The sequence below is a fragment of the Opisthocomus hoazin genome, chromosome 10 (genome assembly GCF_030867145.1).
Source record: "Opisthocomus hoazin isolate bOpiHoa1 chromosome 10, bOpiHoa1.hap1, whole genome shotgun sequence".
Classification (NCBI taxonomy): domain Eukaryota; kingdom Metazoa; phylum Chordata; class Aves; order Opisthocomiformes; family Opisthocomidae; genus Opisthocomus; species Opisthocomus hoazin.
Window position 1 is genome coordinate 15,536,447 of NC_134423.1, and position 19,834 is coordinate 15,556,280.

General features: G+C 41.2%; 1 protein-coding gene across 10 annotated transcripts in view; it reads right to left on the reverse strand.

The window, feature by feature from the left end:
• The window catches only part of TJP1 (tight junction protein 1), a 216,182-nt gene that overhangs the window by 42,545 nt on the left and 153,803 nt on the right, over positions 1-19,834 (reverse strand). For all 10 annotated transcript variants that reach the window (XM_075431504.1, XM_075431500.1, XM_075431505.1 and 7 more), the window contains one exon: positions 4,731-4,787. In XM_075431504.1, coding sequence (XP_075287619.1) covers positions 4,731-4,787 — 57 coding nt within the window. The remainder of the gene's footprint in view (positions 1-4,730; positions 4,788-19,834) is intronic.

Here is a 19,834-nt window from a genome sequence, read left to right on the forward strand (position 1 = left end):
TTGGTTTATATACCAGTAACTGCCCCCATAACAATGCAGAAGCATTTTTAAAGTGTTTAATACCTCAGACACTGACACGTTACTCAGTAGACTACACAGACAGAATACCTTATACAGTACCCACTAATGTGGCTTTTTTGGTTTTTCTTCAGAAAGAAATTTCATACAGATGATATCTACTTTCCTAAAATTTGATGATTACTACCGAAACTGCTTTTTGTTTTTACAGTTTTGGCTACCTTTATGGAGCCCAAGAAGAGTTAAAGGAATCCTACTCTGCCATACACAGCAGCAATGGAGTTACAATAGAGAACACCACAGACTTCAAGTAAAGTTCTCACTGCTGGAATTAGCAACAGGACAAAAATGAGTCTTGAAACAGGAATAACACAGTCAAGGATATTCTATGTATCTTTGCTAACACACACGCCACCTAACAAACTACCTGCATTTCCCCCCTAATTTGAAGGCTGCTTATTATAACAGATGGTAGTGGTTCTTACTAATTAACTAGTTTTGATCAAACACCTTTAATAAAAACTATTTAAAACAGAAAAAGACCACAGTTACATAGTTTCTTTAGGGCACCTGGAGGGCCAACATACCTGACTGCTATTAAGCAGATACTTCTGAAGAGATTAGAGTTGATCTAGACTGACACAAAGTCTGGACTTCTCTGCCTCTCCCAGGAGAACTTACTACAGTTTTAGACAAATATATCCTGGATTAGATTCTTCCAATGAATTGTCTAGCCTTGTTTCTGAAGGCGAATACCAACAGAACATACAAAAGTTTGGTGAATCCCAAACACTTTGCAGGCATACCAATAAAACAGGAAGCCAGTAACATGAAGCCTGACTTGCATCTACCCCACATAAATTCAGCACATCAAATGTCATTAATTCCATCATTCACAGCCAGCTTACTGCTCTCAGCTAAACCAAAATCTAGCAAAGGAGGCAGGAGATCTGCATGGTTGAACAAGGAGCTTCTAGCAGAGATCAGGTGGAAGAGAAACGTGGTCAGAGCGTGCAGGGATGCGACGAGGAAGGCCAAAGCCCGCCTGGAATTGAAGCTGGCAAGGCATGTCAAAAACAACAAGAAGGGCTTCTTCAACTACATCAGCAGCAAAAGGAAGGCTATGGACAATGTGGGGCCCCTGCTGAATGAGGTGACTGTCCTGGTGATGGAGGATGCGGAGAAGGCAGAGCTACTGAATGCCTTCTTTGCTTCAGTCTTCAGTGCCAAGGCAGGCCCTCAGGAATCCCAGGCCCCAGAGGTAAGAGAAGAAGCCTACAGAGAAGATGACTTTCCCTTGGTTGAGGAGGACTGTGTGAGGGATCGCTTAAGCGATCTAAATGCCCACAAATCCATGGGCCCCGATGGAATGCACCCACGAGTGCTGAGGGAGCTGGCGGATGTCATTGCTGAGCCACTCTCCATCATCTTTGAGAGGTCCTGGAGGACAGGAGAGGTGCCCGAGGACTGGAGAAAGGCCAATATCACTCCAATCTTCAAAAAGGGCAAGAAGGAGGACAAGCCACTCAGCCTTACCTCCATCCCAGGAAAGGTGATGGAGCAGCTTATCCTGGAGGTCATCATCAAGCAAGTGGAAGAAAAGAAGGTTATCAGGAGTAGTCAGCATGGATTCACCAAGGGGAAATCATGCCTGACCAATCTGATAGCTTTCTACGATGGCATGACTGGCTGGACAGATGAGGGGAGAGCCGTGGATGTTGTCTACCTTGACTTCAGCAAGGCTTTCAACACAGTCTCCCATAACATCCTCCTCCTAGGGAAGCTCAGGAAGTGTGGGCTGGATGAGTGGTCAGTGAGGTGGATTGAGAACTGGCTGAATGGCAGAGCTCAGAGGGTTGTCATCAGCAGCGCTGAGTCTAGTTGGAGGCCGCTAACTAGCGGTGTCCCCCAGGGGTCAGTACTGGGCCCAGTCTTGTTCAACAACTTCATCAACGACCTGGATGAAGAGTTAGAATGTACCCTCAGCAAGTTTGCTGATGACACCAAACTGGGAGGTGTGGTAGATACACCAGAAGGCTGTGCTGCCATTCAGCGTGACCTGGACAGGCTGGAGAGCTGGGCAGAGAGGAACCTGATGAAGTTCAACAAAGGCAAGTGCAGGGTCCTGCACCTGGGGAGGAACAACCCCATGCATCAGTACAGGCTTGGGGCGGACTTGCTGGAAAGCAGCTCTGTGGAGAGGGACCTGGGTGTCCTGGTGGACGACAGGTTAACCATGAGCCAGCAGTGTGCCCTGGCTGCCAAGAAAGCCAATGGGATCCTGGGGTGCATCAACAAGAGGCTGGCCAGCAGGTTGAGGAAGGCTCTCCTTCCCCTCTACACTGACCTGGTGAGGCCTCATCTAGAGTACTGTGTCCAGTTCTGGGCTCCCCAGTTCAAGAAAGATGAGGAGCTACTGGAGAGAGTCCAGCGGAGGGCTACGAGGATGATGAGGGGACTGGAACATCTCTCCTACGAGGAGAGGCTGAGGGAACTGGGATTGTTCAGCCTGAAGAAGAGAAGGCTGCGAGGGGACCTAATATATGCTCATAAATATCTGAAGGGTGGGTGTCAAGAGGATGGGGCCAAGCTCTTTTCAGTGGTGCCCAGTGACAGGACAAGGGGCAATGGGCACAAACTGAGGCACAGGAAGTTCCGTCTGAACATGAGGAAGAACTTCTTCCCTCTGAGGGTGACGGAGCACTGGAACAGGCTGCCCAGGGAGGTTGTGGAGTCTCCTTCTCTGGAGATATTCCAGACCCACCTGGACAAGGTCCTCTGCAGCCTGCTGTAGGTGCCCCTGCTTCGGCAGGAGGGTTGGACTAGATGACCCAGAGGTCCCTTCCAACCCCTAACATTCTATGATTCTGTGAAAATGAGAGGGACTTGCTAGTGTGCGTCCCTAGAGAAGGCAAGTTCAGTTCTTCAAAATGTTTTTTTGTGTGGCTGACAGTGGATGGTCTCTAGTAGTTCTGTAGTTCAGCTAAGTGGAGCACCTTAACTCACATAGAAAGTACTCCACAACCATTCAGAGTGGCATTTCAAGCCTATTCCAATTCTATTAACTTCTAGGTATCTTTGACGATAACCAAGATCTGGAGGCATTTCACTCCTTTCAACTAAACTGCAGTAACCTCATTTACTTGATAATCTAGCACTAGAAGAATGTCACAAATAAAAAGCAATATCAATAGTCCTACAAGCGAATATGCAGTCAATCTCCTAAATTCTTTTCCCAATGTTAAGAATAAATTCTAAGCACCAATTTGCTTAATATTAGCATAAGAGTTTGAGTTTTCTTCTCTAGCAGATGGAAAACCAATGTTTGTTGGGCATTTACACACAGACATAATACTTCTTGCTCAAGAACCTGTTGACCTAAAAATTGTTGCAAGTTTGAAGAGTAGCATAGATAAGTATTACTACATATTTTTGTTTTTACTTATACTTTTCTTTCAACATCTGGTTGCAGTTAGAGACAGCGTACTTTGTTAGACAGCCTTCTTTCTCCCAGCTACCTAGTGACGAGAGGCAATGGTTTCAAGCTGTGTCAGGGGAGGTTTAGACTGGATATTAGGAAAAATTTCTTTACAAAAAGAGTGGTCAGGCATTGGAACAGGCTGCCCAGGGAGGTGGTGGAGTCACCATCCCTGGAGGTGTTCAAAAAACGTGTAGACGTAGCACTCTGGGATATGGTTTAGTAGGCATGGTGGTGTTGGGTTGATAGTTGGACTTGATCATTCTATGATTCTTCTAGTCAAACCGACTGTAACTTCTCTCTTAAGAAGGCAGATACTAAAATGGTTATTTTGATTCAACAGCATTAAACTGATTAGAATCAACAGACAATAGGTTTGTACACAGAATTAACATTTTATCTGACCAGCTGATCTATGCGTACACATTTTTTCACAAAGGTCCATTCATCTGATCAATGCTACAATTCTAAAGACCCTTGATTCTGTGCTGAAGAATTGAAGGCAAATGATATAACTCCCTCCCTTGAGAAAACTCTTGTGCATCTCCATTTTGTTGGAATGAATATAGCTACCTGGGCCATGATTCCATGGTTGCTTTAATACTCAGCTGCTGCCAGAAATGGCATCCCACCTTGTTCTGACCCTCCCTGAGCAACTCATTCCTTATTGCCTCTCTTGTACAGCTCCACAATAGCTACATCAGAAATAAATTTAAGAGTAACTCAAATAAGAGAGGAGTCAGTCCAAATGCAAAAACTGTCTATTCCGTGATTCCTAGTACACATTCCTTTGTGCAAGATGCATATTCTGACTAACCAAAATCACTATTTTCAGCCACTAATTTAAGAAAGTGGCAAGCAAATAAGTCACTTTTGAACACATTTATTTACGCTTAACTACATCATTTTATGCCCCTGCAACTGTAAGTTTTAAAATGTTGAAGTACAGTTACAGCACAATCGTTAACAAACACTTAGATTTCTAATTACTTCTGTACATAAAGTAATCTAAAGCCTTGTTTCTGGCATGGTTATTTGTAGACGGGCTTATCTCTGAAACCCAACAAACAACTAGAGCTACTATCAAATGGAGCTTTTACAACACTTCCAAAATTAAACAAAGGAATATGACAGTTTCCTTTTCTTTTGCTTCCTGACATCTGGCTTTTTCCTATTGTTTCCAGAGCTACCAGTATCCTGCATTAGGCACACACAACCAATTGTATGAACTTACCCTGTGAAGAGTCACTGTGTGTTGTTCCCATATCGCTGTTTCTTCCATTGTTGTGCTCTAAGGAGAAAAAACCCCAAAGATTAGACTTCACTGTCAACAGCTGTACTAAACAACTGTATAATACCACAAACAGCAGCTTACACTCACAAGTAACATTAATATTCATATTGAATAGCTATAGAGAAGTAGGGCTGGCTCATTTGTTACACATTTCCTGTCTTTATATGTCAGATCCAAACTTCCTGTGCTCCTAGGGAAGGGGGGCAGGGGGAAGAACAGGCAAAATAGATGTCTAATCATTATACACTTCAGATCTTGAAGTCATAAAGAAGTCTAAAGGGAAGGACTGCAAGAAGCATTTGTGATGTAAGCTCCCTTGGTTGCTCATTAATTGTACAGTAAATGAAGCTGGTCCAAGGCCTACTTTCAGTTTTCCACTGTGGTCAGTTGTATTTATATCCCAACTTACATACTTCGTACTTTTGTGAACATTCTCCTTGTGCTTGTTTTAACTGTAGGAAGAGTACCACCAATTCACGAATGCCCAGCTATAGATTACAGTACCTGTACTACTGTATTATGCATACAGGTCACATTTAACAGACTCCACAGTTTAACACTGGCTAATTTATTTGGTGGACAGTAGCACTGCAGAAGTAAACAAGGTCCTCTAAGGGAACTAGATTAAAGAGTAACATTATGACAATATTTACATGGCTGCATTTCTGCTTAAAAGAGCAGATGCTTGCACTACTCAATGTGCCTGACAAGCAAACATTTGGAAAGGGGAAGACGGCACAAGGGAGGAAAAAAACTAGCAGAGCCAAAGGCTTGAAAACAGGAGGAAAGGCAGCAGTAAGTACACAATCAGCATGTCTCCTGCCATCCTCCTACTACATTTTCCACCTTTCCAGAGGAGTGCCCAGTGTTTTGCTCCATACCCTTCCCCTCTCGTAAGCAATAAACTAACTAAAGAACAGAATCAGAACATGAACGCCTCTGAAACAAATGAAGAAGAAAGCAGATTTTCAAAAAACCCTCCCACACTGCAGTTAAAGTAACTCAGCCACTACAACAGAAGTATTCCAAACTTCTAATCCAGTCCTGCACGGAATAGAGAACAGCAGCAGGAGTGTTTATTCTCACAATCAATGCTACCTCTGAAAACTTTCTCCAATTTCGTAACATCAAGAATTTGCAACTAGGTTTAAAAAGTAAGTTCTTCTAATGACCTCAAAAAGCTGGTGGTTTTTTTTTTCCCCCTTCCAGATTTTGTGCTCCCATTTCAATGGTTAGGATGTGCCACATTACTGCTCATTTCTCTTTCAGGGTTCACTTCTCCTGAAAGCGTTGGCACAACTTAATTGGGATATATTTCATTCAAACAGCTTTTTTCTCCCCCTCCATTCAGTACCAAATGTTATTCCTTTGCATTACAAATTGACCCAACTCTATCCCAGAATTAGATTATTTCTCTCCAGCTTGCTAAAAGTAAACCAAATATATATTAAACCAGTAACAATTTATACACACAAAGCCATCTCTGAAACACAACAGAATGTTTTGCTTGCTAAACAGTTAATGAATACTGATTTTATTCCCTATTTCTGATGCTCTCATTCTGTCTTTATTTTTGGCCAGAGTTTCTCAGGCTAAACATCTCGTCAACAAGTGAAGAAATATCTCTGCAAGTAAGCTTCCAGAAGAAAAAGCTTTAAGTAGCTCCTGGTTCAGAAAAATGTGTAACAGGAATCTAATTCAGGACTGCAAAAGTCACAAATCACATTTTAATTGAAATAGGCTGCCTCATTTCTGCCTGCGTCAGGTTAGTCCAACTATCAAAGAAGTCTACCTGATGAGCTCCTTTATTGCGTTTGTCCTGGCAACGCCACGCAGGTAACACCACTCCATCAGCAGTCAGAGGCACTTCTGCACAGCACGGTTTGAGCTACTTGCACAACAAGGTACCAGATTTCAATAGTTCCGAGTTCTTGTGCCTCACTGTTGGAGCTTGGTACGCAGGGCATAGTGCAAAAACACCAAGTGGTTCTGGATACGGCAAAGACTGATAAAATCCAGTTTAACCAGCTAAGTGCTGCTCCCACTGCATCTGGGAGAACTGGCAATCCCAGCGTCAACGTGGGATAACAAAAACAGCTAAGCAATGACTAAGAAAAATGGAAATGATCTATGTAACATGCTTCTGAGAACTGTGAGAAGACTTACTACTTCACAAAAAAAAACAAGGCAAACCTCGAAAAACACACCCACCTAAACTCACCAGCCTTTCTAAAACTGGACACGGTGCTCACTGCTCAATCAACTGACCAGGCTGCCATTTTTAATACCTTTTCCTGTTTGTAGAAACTCAAGAGTTTCTCCTTTCTTCGATTGTTCTTCTCCATTTCCTTGCTCACTCTGTCTCCTCTACTCATCTACTGCCATCACCTCCCCTAGATTTTACTAATATGTTTGTTTCAAATTCACAAGACTTGGAAACACCAAACATCCATTAGTTAGACAGCAAACCAAGTAATACGTTATTATCATTCTTTCTGCATGTCCAAACAGTCCTATCAAGAACAGTGAAAACAGCTCAAAGGCAGCCTGAGGTGAGTTGGTGGCTTTGACAGAAACTGCTTATGTGAGCGTCTCATCTGTAAAGAATTGCATTCACTCACAGAAGACTGAGGAGTTGGATGAAGACCTGTGAAGGCACTCGCCCTACTAAGCACTGACAACTGAGGCAGAAGAACTAGCTTGTGATACCATCAGCTGAGGTCCCGGTTGTGATGCTGCTCTTAGACCACACTCAAAGTGCTCTATTTTTCAAGCGATATTTGAATTTCAGGAATCTTGTAAGGACTTAATTCCCAAGTCTCTAGAAGTGGGTAACACTGCTTATAATTCAGGGGTGAGGGCAGGCAGTGTAGGTCTGCAGTGATGGTGCCAGCCCCACTGACCATGGGTGCTAAGCGTGGTACCCCAAACACATTAGCCACCACTGATTTAAGGAAATCAAACTGACTCAGCAGGAACTGAGAAATACATACAAGCTTAACACCCCAGAAACTAAGACTATGAGAATACTAAGATGCTACAAGTCTAGGGTGAGAGTAACTTAAGAGACCATTACATACCTTTGAAATGTAAGCAGACAACTGACAGCATTTGAACTTTGCAAACTCCAGATACTATGTCTACATTACTTATTGTTCTCTGCATGTATTAAGAATAAAAAGAATAGAAAGAAAATGATGGTATCATGACTTCAGTGTTGGAAAAAAGATTTTATGCTTATGCTTTATTAACTGAAGAGTTTCTTTAAACTCATCTTAAACACCCTTACACAGACAATTAGTAGCATTCCCAGCTCCATATATGGGCAAGTGGATGTCTTTGTAGGTTGGAGGGATTTTTAAATTATTATTTAAAGGATGAAGTCATACATGAAGTTGCAATTCATCAGTATGGAAGTAATGCAACTTATCACTTCCTCAGAATCTTGGAAGTATCAAATCTTGTTCAACTTTTTCATCTTTGAAATTGCCCTAAGGTATAAACATATGAAAGTAAACATCTTTCCAGAAAGCTCTCTGTCAGTTATAAGGGTCCCTCAAACAAAACCAAACATTTTTTGTTCCCCTTCTCAACACATTTCTTTCCTACTTCTCAAAGGCTGGGGGTTTCATTTTTCCTTTTTAAAAACATGCCTTTTCTCATACAAATCTTACCTTCACCTGTGCATCCTGGCACATGTGCACATACATAAGATGGAATTTCCCCAAAGGATTAATTCTGTACTTATGCATCAAGATTTTTGCTTCAAGCATTGTGAAGAAAAAAAAACCAAAAAAAGCCCTGCTGTATGCAAACAGCATTGCTGTGTCTACCTCTACCACAGCTGGAAAAGCTGTTAGCAGCAGCAGTATGGGAGCCACCCACGGGCTTGAGCAGACAGTTCAAGATCACATTTTGAACAATTCAAACAGCCACAGAAATCAGTATTTTATACCTAGAATAATGCAAGATTCCTGAAGTGAAGTAAGTGTTACCCCAAAAGAAACTTTTTTAGACTTCTACATCTTCTACATTTTCAGCCTGAAGAAGAGAGGGCTACGGGGGGACCTAATATATACTTACAAATATCTGAAGGGTGGGTGTCAGGAGGATGGGGCCAAGCTCTTTTCAGTGGTGCCCAGTGACAGGACAAGGGGCAACGGGCACAAACTGAAGCACAGGAAGTTCCATCTGAACATGAGGAAGAACTTCTTCCCTCTGAGGGTGACGGAGCACTGGAACAGGCTGCCCAGGGAGGCTGTGGAGTCTCCTTCTCTGGAGATATTCAAGACCCGCCTGGACAAGGTCCTCTACAGCCTACTGTAGGTAACCCTGCTTTGGCAGGAGGGTTAGACTAGATGACCCACAGAGGTCCCTTCCAACCCCTACCATTCTGTGATTCTGTGATCTAGAGGAAGAGCTCAGACTAAGGCCCAAGCTCCTACGTATTCTTGACAGCAAAGCCAGAAGAGTTTCCCAATGTTTCTTTGCAAGTGTAGGGGGTCTTACTAGAGGAATTATCTTTCTAGTTTTAACTGAACTGCTTTTCATAAGTGAGTCAAAAAGTGACGTTAGATTTTAAGCAACTGTTCGCTCTATTATGATCATGTTTTGACACATGAGATCAAAGGAGTGTTTAACCACCTTATTTCTCAGAAGAATTCAATAGTAATTTCCTATAAATAAACAGTAAGTGTCAACTATCTACTGTTGTTACACATTTCTACACGTCTCGCTAAGGACAATGAGATCATGACATTTTCAGAGAAAATCATGTTTAGGTATCCACCTTACAACAGGTAAATGTTCAGATTTTCCTCCGTCCAACACAGATGTAACATACCAAGGGAAGTAATAAAGTACTTTTAGTATCTTTACAAACCTGGTTTTGCAGATTAGCATTGGCAGCTGTCCTGCAGACAATAAAACAAAGCAACAACTTCTGCTACCTCAGGGGGCATGTTGTTTCTATTTTCCACAAAACACAATACAGACGAAAGCTACCTGTGACTGATCCAAGTCCCTGCTCTAACCCTTTTAACCACAGCAAGCAAGCTACAGGAAACTGAATTACCAGATCACTAACTCAACCATACAGAGAACACTATCTTCGCTCCCAGCTTGCAGCCTCGTGTTGTAGCTTTTGTGTACACCTGACTTCCAATAAAATGCTAACATCTAAGAACATTCCTAATTGTCCTGCTAAAAATCAGAACAACCTTGAGAAATAGTTTTCTTATTCAAGACATGAAAAAGAGAAGATAAAAAAGAACTGGTAAGGAGTCAAAAGAAGGAAATAAGTTTATATTTAAAGTCAGTCTCTTCAGAAGGACACACCAGACATCCACATGCCTTATCTATCTTGCTATATTTGTATTTAGCTTCTAAAATTAATTCTCAATTATTCTCGTGGAAGTCCACTTCAGCATTAGGATGCTATTGCCCTTCTAAGTTTTAAAGGTTAAAGGCAGAATCAATGCATTTTGACTGCACTTGTGGGAACAAGAATTAGAAGTCCTTATCATAACAATTAGCACCTGCAACTGTTACCAGAATTTTTGCAGGTTTATTGGGTATCTAGCAGGTGATTTTTCTCATTCACTTGGGGGAGGAATCAAAGTCAATATCCAAACCAAACAGCTTCCTGAGGAAGTTCAAAAAAGAAAACTGGATCTTCCTCAGCCAGCCCAGAGCAGGGAATGAAGAGGTAATTTCCCTACACACAGCAGCTTTCGGCATTGGAGCAGTGTGTCATTTCCAACACTGACTAGGAAGACTTCCTACAGACACTCACACCTTTGTCCTTGCCTAGTTAAACTACAGACACCTTAAATTCCAACAGATTCCCTCCAATTATCTTATCACAAAACCCTTCAGCTGACTGGAAAAAAAAAATTTGTTTTTTTAAACAGTTGTTCCCCTGCACTTAGTGCAATGAGGACAGAATCCTGTTATCAGACTGATTTTATCAACTGAAATTGGAGCTTTGTCTTACCTAGTCTTTACACGACATACGCAATGCACCACACCTACTCTACAGAGTACCTTAGAGTTATCTGAGATATTTCAAAAACTAGAAGCCAACTACTAGAGCAAGCGTAGCCAGTCAAAGAGGAGGGTACTGTGAGGCAGGATAAATGCAGCAAACTGCACACTGGTACTAGACTTCGCAAGCAGCCTATATCCTTGTTTTTAACTTGATCATCACTCTTTGCAAGGAGGAAAGACTGTTTCTCTGAATGTATTTTTGAGAAAAGACTCCAGAGAGATCAGACAGAGCAGCTCAGGGACTGCTGCAGAGACAAACAACATGCACCCAACACTATTTGATGATTTCTCTTACACAGCAATGCTAAGTGGAGGAGAAAACACCCACTAAAGCATTCTCTTGTGAGATCTGGATGAAAAAAAAATATTCCATTCATCACTGAAGCTATGAAATCAGTCTTTACTCTGGCCTTCTGTCTCAACGTACGCCCATGAAAGTGACATCAATCATCTTTTCTGGAAACAGAAATACTAACCTTATTTTCTCAAGCACACGTACTAAACACCTAAAAGCAAATCAGTGGGCACTGCAACTTTTGGTGGTGTCTTTTTTTGTTTTTGCCTATTTCATACAGTACTTGCATCCCAAAGTCTAGTTAAGAGTTCCACTCCTCCCTAACACTTGTCTATATTCCACAGGTCACCTCACAAAAAGCCTGTATTAAGATACTATTATTAAAGCTGGTCTTCAGATGACAAAGCGCAATCGAAGTTGTTTTTTTTTAAAAAAAAAATTACTTACAAAATTCTCAACACTGCATGTTAGTAAAGTGAACTTAATTTTACTTAGATCAATCTAGAAGTACAAAGTCTCTACTACAACAGTACATACCCACTGCCTGGACAACAGAAGTCATCTTTACATCATGAATAGCAACCTTTAGAAGAAAAACAAGGACTAAACAATTTATGTAATTTTTTTTTACTAACAGCTAAGCTGTTGCACCATTCCACTCAATTCTGCCTATGCTTCCATAACCACATGCCACTCCAAGGGATACCACCTTACTAAATACAATTTCCACTGCTTCCTGCTCTACAGTTCCTAAGATGACTCGCTATATTTTGAACCAGTATATACTGCATATATCTAAACACCCCTTCTGCTAGTTTGCCTGATGAATTTTTGTGCAAGTCATTTTTGCTCATTTTTGCTGACTTCTAAACACTACTCTCTCCAAACTTAAAAAAAAAAAAGAACACACACCACACACGTACAGAGCTCAGTATTTAACGCATCCCATGTAATACCCAACTTCTTTTTTAGCATGACTCACTTTTCCAGAATGGCCTCTCAAGTCCAAGCCTCACACATCACAGACAGCTCTTGGACCTCCTGGGGTCACAAAACCTTTTTGTCGTTGTTGCTGCTGCTCAATACAAAAAACAGTAGACCCTCCTTCCAAAAAAGTCCTACCACTCTAACACCCTGGTAACAGTATCAGCCAGCAGCTAAGCAAAGCTTACCAGCTTCATGATCTCCAAGGCATGGGAAAATACTGCTTTAGAATTTGGGATTCTTGTCTGTTTTGCTTCTTTCTATTTTACTTTCCAGCTGGCAGGAAATCATGTAGGATCACAAACTCCAAAGCACTGTCAAGCAGCATTTCACAGACCACTACTCCAGGCCGGTATGCTAGCAAAATGGAACAAAAAATCCCAACAGAACAGAAAGGCTAGAAAGCGAAGTGGTAAGCCATATTTCTCCCCTCCCCAAGTGACACTGCCAAAAGGAAGCACAGATAGCTTGCATTTTTCTTTCAGTTTTATTTTAAGCGATTTCTCTACCATATTGACCTAGGTCAGTGTTCTTAGGACAAAGATTCAAAAAATCAGGGCATAGTTTTAATATGTAATTGAAAGTATTTATCTTCTCTTTAAAGATGAACATTAGCTCAGATCTGATTCTTTTCAAATCATTTCAAAACCAAGATCTTGAGGATGCAACTTGAAAAGTACTTCTTTTAACACAAGTAACTGCTTAAGCAGCATGCACTGCCCTCCTAGTAGTTTCCACCCTCAAAAATAACCCTCTCCCTCCTGTTACGCTTGTGCAAGTGTTATGCTTATATATGTGGTCAACTTATATCAGTTCCCCATCAATTCACCTCAACTCCACTGACAGCAGCTGCCAGTGGCATAGTTCGTAAGCCTGCCCTGTTAACATAAAAGCTCAAACTACAGCCTCACACCAAAGGAAAACAAGCTATACTGAAGTATACAAGTGAAGCTCATTAAGTGCACACAGCTGTAACCAGAGTTTCACAGCAACTGACACAACCTGGAATGGGAATTCCAATCCAGTATTACCTGCTTGGCCAGTTTGTTTTAAAACCACAGGTGTGGTCAAACAGTGGTGGAGGCTGCCCAGGGACGGTGTGCAATCTCCATCCTTGGAGGCGTTCAAGACTTAACTGGACAAGATCCTGGCCGACCTGCTGTACCTGACCCTGCTTTGACCATGGGGCTGGACTACACGATCTCTAGAGCTCCCTTCTGACCTCGCTGCACTGCAATTATTCTATAAACGAGATTTAGTGAGAACTGCTTTGAACAGAGGGTTGGACTAGCTGATCTCTAGAGTCCCTTCCAACTTTAATTACTCTGTGATTCTATACAAGCCACATTTCCAATACATTCCTGAAACCAAATCCAATCATCCAACTGCAGGCACAGCCTCCATCCCTGCTCTTAATACAAAGCTTGGTGTTACTGTTTTATCACTTGGTTAAGAACTTCAGTTGGAGTTCTTACAGTTTGTTTTTTCCCTTGGGGAAGAAGAGCAGCACAGTATTAGTATCACAGAAAACAAGAACATACCGTATTGTTTTTATATAAGAACACTAAAATCACGCTTATGTACCTGACCACTGCTTTTCAATTAAAAAAAAAATACAAAGTCAAAATGCACACAAGATATGGCCACCAAAAAATTACCAACAGGAAATCAGACATCAGAGCAGCAACCAAAGCAGTCAAACACCTCACTTCAAGCCCAAACACCTCTTACCTTGTTTCTAATCCAAAAAATCATAACCTAGTTACCAAGCAGTGCACCATGTCAATTTTAGATCATTACACTCCAAAGGTCTTGCAAACCACAGCCTCAAGGTAGGCAACAGTAGCCCACTAAGAGCAGGGCTATTTTTCCCAATATACTACTCACAGAATCACAGAATGTTAGGGGTTGGCAGGGACCTCTGTGGGTCATCTAGTCCAACCCTCCTGCCGAAGCAGGGTCACCTACAGCAGGCTGCACAGGACCTTGTCCAGGCGGGTCTGGAATATCTCCAGAGAAGGAGAATCCACAACCTCCCTGAGCAGCCTGTTCCAGTGCTCCGTCACCCTCAGAGGGAAGAAGTTCTTCCTCAGGTTCAGACAGAACTTCCTATGCTTCAGTTTGTGCCCACTGCCCCTTGTCCTGTCACTGGGCACCACTGAAAAGAGTTTGGCCTCAAAGTTTTCAAATATCAATCAGACCAAATACACATTTAAGAGCCTTGCATGACAGTTCAAGTTACAGACACAGAATTATGGCCTTGCTATCTTCCAGCTTGACAATAAAACACAGCACACAAAGGTTAATTGCTCCTTAAAATGTTTGAGATGTTTTGTTCGGTTGGTTTGGTTCTGTTTTTTAAAGCCCACACATCCACCACAAAACAATACACTTTATGGTTAATTCACCAAATTCTTCTGAAATTAAGATTTGAAATGTGGGTACTCCAAACAAACACACACTGCTTTTTGCATGGTAGGAGCAGTTAACAACTACTTTTATAGTGGTAGAATGGGTTTTTTTCCTGGTATTTTCCTCCTCAAAACCCAGTATGGAGAAATATGTCACTTTGTATAGAGTTTTTTTCTTTCTTTTTATAGGTACAGAATTTCTTCCTCTGAATCTCAATTAACCACTCTTCGTAAGAAACTGTGGGTTAAGTGTCCTTCCCTACCCAGAACAACCACACACACACACAGATGGCATCCCTCCCCACCCCCAGTTTGGGTAACTGTCAGTTAAGAAGATTCAATTTTAGCAGTCACGTGGCTGCTAGAGCATCTGCAGAACACATTACAACTCTAAGCACACATTAACTTTACACATTCAAAGGAAGCAAGTTAGAAGCCAAGGACAGAGAAATGCAGGAGTTTAAAGAGGAAGAGATGATGAGTAACATTCAATATTACAGCTCTTTGAAAGAGTAACTTCTTTGGTTAGAAAGTTTTTAGTGACTTTGGAGTAAAGAGTCAATAGTAACAAACGGTTTGGTTAAAAAGCACGTAACAGGGAACACAACCCAGTTTTGGTTTGTTTGTTAAAGTGCAGCACTTGTACTTTCTTTCCCTTCCTCTCTTAGCTTACAAGAAGTCAATGGGAGAGCAGGAATGAGAATTAGAGCAGCATTCCAAAATCCGCCTTGTCAGAGGCAGACAGGAGACTTGGATAGGAGACAAGGTAACAAATACTACAGTAGTGACTAATGTTAATGTATCTGAAAGGCTTATTCAGCCATCAGCAAGGAAAACGCTCCTAAACTTTCTTATCAGGCAAGTACAGGAAGTGGAAAACACATCGATTTATTCCTCAATAAAAGGAACTCCTCCCCCCCCCCCCAATCCTATTAATAATGCCTAGCTTTGTATTACTTCATAGTGAAATGAAGTCCTCATTTACCTAGGTTTCCAAAATGCATACTTCGAAGATGGGGAAGAGGCATCTGTTTAAGCATGCACAATTTAGTACACTTTGACTCTTCACAACAATTGTCTCCTAGTCTCCCTATTCATACGCACAACATAAGTCTGCTCCAGGACTTTCTTCCTGAAAAAATTCCCTCTCTAAAGCTAACACATTAACTATTAACTAAGTGATGAAGAAAAAAATTAGCATGCTACAACTGTCCTTAAATCCAATTACAAAACTGAATAATATAGCACTAACAGAACCCAAAAAGAGATAATGTTGTAAGTTGAAGACATAGAATAAAAACCTTAAGTAGTATTAGTCAATATTGCCAGTATTTAAATTCTGAACGATAGAGTACAGGAGAAGAGAGGAGACCAGAGTCCTTTCCTTTTTTATAACAAACCATCATATTGCGTTCAGTAGCCCACAGACCTGCGGATGAACTCCCACATCTCAAGGAGCACATTCCTACATCTCATTTAACTGCTTCACTTTCATCGGTCCTTTGCACCCTTTTGTTTAGTGTCTACATATTATTAATTGATTAAAATGATCCACTACTAATACGAGAAATCAAAGTGATTGTGAAAGTTCAGTTTCAAGTGGTAGAAGGGGGTCTGAGAGAAAGGACGGCTTATTTCAGTAATTGTGTGAACCAACCACGCAGGTGTCCTGCAGTGTTGCAGAGGCAAGGTGTAGCAGCCAGCGGATTTTAAGAAAACTTTCCTGTCCGAAGGACTACAATCATTAAAACAGCACCTTCAGGCTGCTGCTTGACAATACCACAGGGTTAAGGAGCAGCAAAAGCCTAAGCTTAAGGCTACTCTCATCCTCAGGGCAGAGTACCTCCTTTATTTGCAACGCTACTCTGAAGGAATCAAGGAATGGGTCTTGGGTTGGTGATTGCTTTCTTGAGGTGGCAAAGCAGCATGCAGAAAGAGAAGCTAACAAAATACAGAGAGGTCTTATCTGGTGGGTTATTCATTGACTATGAATGTAGAAACATCACCTATATAACAACATACATGCAATCACTTTCATAACCCGAGCTGCTTTAGGAAGTAACAAACAATTACTTATTCACAGCCAATTATAGAGTGGGATACTGGGATGATGTTTTTTTTTAAAGCTTAATCCTGGCTATACTATTAGATATCTGAAAGATATGGCTGTTTCTTTTCAGAAGGCAAAAAAGATTCATTTTTAACAAAGTAAGACTTACAGACATGTTTTATGGAAAACACGGGCATATTTTTCTACCTTCCAATTTATTATTCTTTCCCTTTTGTTAAGTGATCTGCTTCTTTCTCCTCAGGAGCCACATCCACTAGCAAGCACAAAAAAAACCAACAGCAGCTCCAGAAGAATCAAGCAAGCAATGAAGAACCAGTAAGATATTTCCACACTTTTCTTTCCCCTCCCTTAAAAGGACACACAGCAGCAATAAGGATGCCCCTGACACCCAAAACAAGTCAGAAACATCTTTTCACTCCCATTGTAACACCTCATCTTCTCAAAAAGCAGCAATGAAACCAATTCCACTGGGGAGCCAAGACTGGCCTGAGATACCGCCCAGCACCAACAGCTGCCCTGATTCCAACCCTCCTCTTCGATTTCCTACTGGCAGCAATCCCACCACTGCCTTGCACTATGCCAGTGGTTCAGAACCTTTTCCAATTCACAGACCTCTTAAGGAAGTTCGATGCAAATCACCATATATTAAACTGGAGCTAAGAAAAGCAAGCCTTTTTCAAAACAGCGTGTTCTGTTTTTTTGGGGTTTGGATTTTCTCTTTTGTAAACTGCATCCCTAGCCCCACTCCATAAAACCATGAACTCCCATGAATCCCGGGTTGAAGAATCACCCTAGCCATTTCTTGCTTACTGAGTTAGGAGACAACACCCAGTGTCCTTCCGTGCCCTTCTGAAGCCAGGGTAGAACAAACATTGGCTACACTCACTAGAACAAAGTGACAGAGCAATTACCCGACAGGAGGCTTTACATAGGCTTCAAATTAAACTCTGTAGGTATTCAGAGTTACTAACCTTCATGCCTCTTCCCATCTCACCCTACAAACATACAGCTAGGATTTTTTACTTTGCACAACAAAGCAGAGGAAGGGACAAGGGAATTAAGTAACACGTTCAAGAGCATTAATTGTTGACCAGAACTTTCTAGCAGCTTGGAGCCTTTTTGCATACAAAGCAAAACAGCAGGCTTCAAAACCAGTAAGACACCTGCTTCTCAAGAACAGCCATTCAGTAGACTTTCAATTATTCTGACCATTGTGGGTGAAATAACACTGCATTTCACAGAAAATTTCGTATGCAAATTTAGGGAACTTTGTAAGTAAGGAATTGCCAAAAAGGACAATTTTTCAGATCAAATAGCTTCAAGGCCTTTCTTCTTGAGTTTAAACTTCACCTTCTACTTCCCCAGTTGAACATTTAAGGTGATAAAAGCAGCCAAAATGTACAACTAAAAGCACAGTTTCATCAAATGAAAAAAGCCACACCCAGAAAGCCAAAGGTTAGCCTTAAAAATTGTCACAAAGCTACTTTTGTATTTACATCAGCAATTAAAAATAAACTCATTTAAGTGGAAGAAACTGTCTCACCAGCAGCTTTAACCACATGACACTAACTTCTCTTCCCATAATTTCAAGTATATCAAGGATACCAGATTATATTCTTGACCAAAACTGCATCATGTCCATTCATCACCACTCTGGAATGCATATTCCCAAATAGGCAAGAAAACTATGCGGGTAGAAATGATCAGGGCTATTTTAAAATATGCATTGTGCTTCTACCAGAACCACATCTTCTAACTACCTGGAACCATCTTTAAAAACAGACTTTGGAAACTCAAAGCCCTTTAAACAAACCCAAACTTCTCCCTTTTTGAAAGTTGTTCAGATTGTACTTTAATTTAAAAACTGCAAGAGTTAAAACTATAACCGGACTCACCAGTTTGCAAACCAAAAATTCACTCAAGTTTCAACAACCTTTACCTCACCCCTTTATCACTCCTGCCCTCCTTGCTCCTTGTGGTACAGAAAGCAGCTTCATGAAGCTTCTACATTCTGAATGTAATATATTCTAAAAAATTAACAACAAGTGACAGATCAGGGGAAATAACTAGTGTAGAAGTCTAAGTCTTTCCCCATCTGTTACCTTGTTTCCTTCAGTTTCACATTGTAAAGGAAGTTAAGGCTTTAATTGACACAAGAACAAATTCACTTCGAGTGACAAAGTTCAAAAAGTAGCAAGGCAGAAACGTAATAGAAATCCCACTTCGCTGCATTTTTCCCCTCTCTATATATTTGTTCACACTGCTGCATATTAGCTCCAATCTGTTCCACAAAAAAAAAGTCAATCAACAGCAGAAGTGCTTCCACACTCTTGCCCTACTTGAGCCAGCCCCTTGACTCTTCAGGGGGCAGGTGCACATCAAATCATGTCACGTAATTTCATGAAAAAAACCCCAAGTTTTTTTAAGAGCAGAACTTCATTCCATTTTCAGGTTTTGTACCACACTCTTGCCCTTGCATGTTCCTCACACCAGCCCAAACATCAGGTGTGTTATTGGTATCTGCAAGTCAAGGACCCCGAAGGTCGTTTTTGTGACAGGATGTGGTCTTTTCTGGGCCTTGGATAAATCAGCAGCACAGTTTTAGGATTGCTGTCCAACTTTTTTTTTTTTTTTAAACAGAACTTTAAGTTATTATAAGGCAATACAGAAATATAAAGTACTTGAAAGCTCTTTTCCCCTTTCCACCACTGCTTTACATATTGCAACTATGCAGCAAACTAAGGACATAACTTTAGCTGCCCAATCCTGACAAATACATCATAAATTCAACACATTAATGTTCCATGAGCATGTACCAACTATCAGCTTGCACATACATACCATTACACTCGTGCCATTTTTCCTTGACTGTGCACTGGCACCTTAGGAGTCAGTACCCCAAGCCATACTTACTCCCAATGACAACACATGCACTATCATATCAATAGTGCAGATTATTGATGCATATACTTAATATACTTAAATATTGAGACCAATGGCACTGCAACACTTCATACAAGTGCAAAGCTTCTGCAGGGTTTAACTTCTTCCTCCAAATAGGAAGGAAGGCTGTTGCAAATCATTAGGTACTGGATAGCTTCGTATCCTTATTTCAAATAATCTACAGACCCACATACCTATACAGTACACATCATTGCATCAGTATAATTAAAAGGAAACAAATATTGTGATGAAATAATTTTCAAAAGCAGTACTTCAGATTTACTAAAGTTTT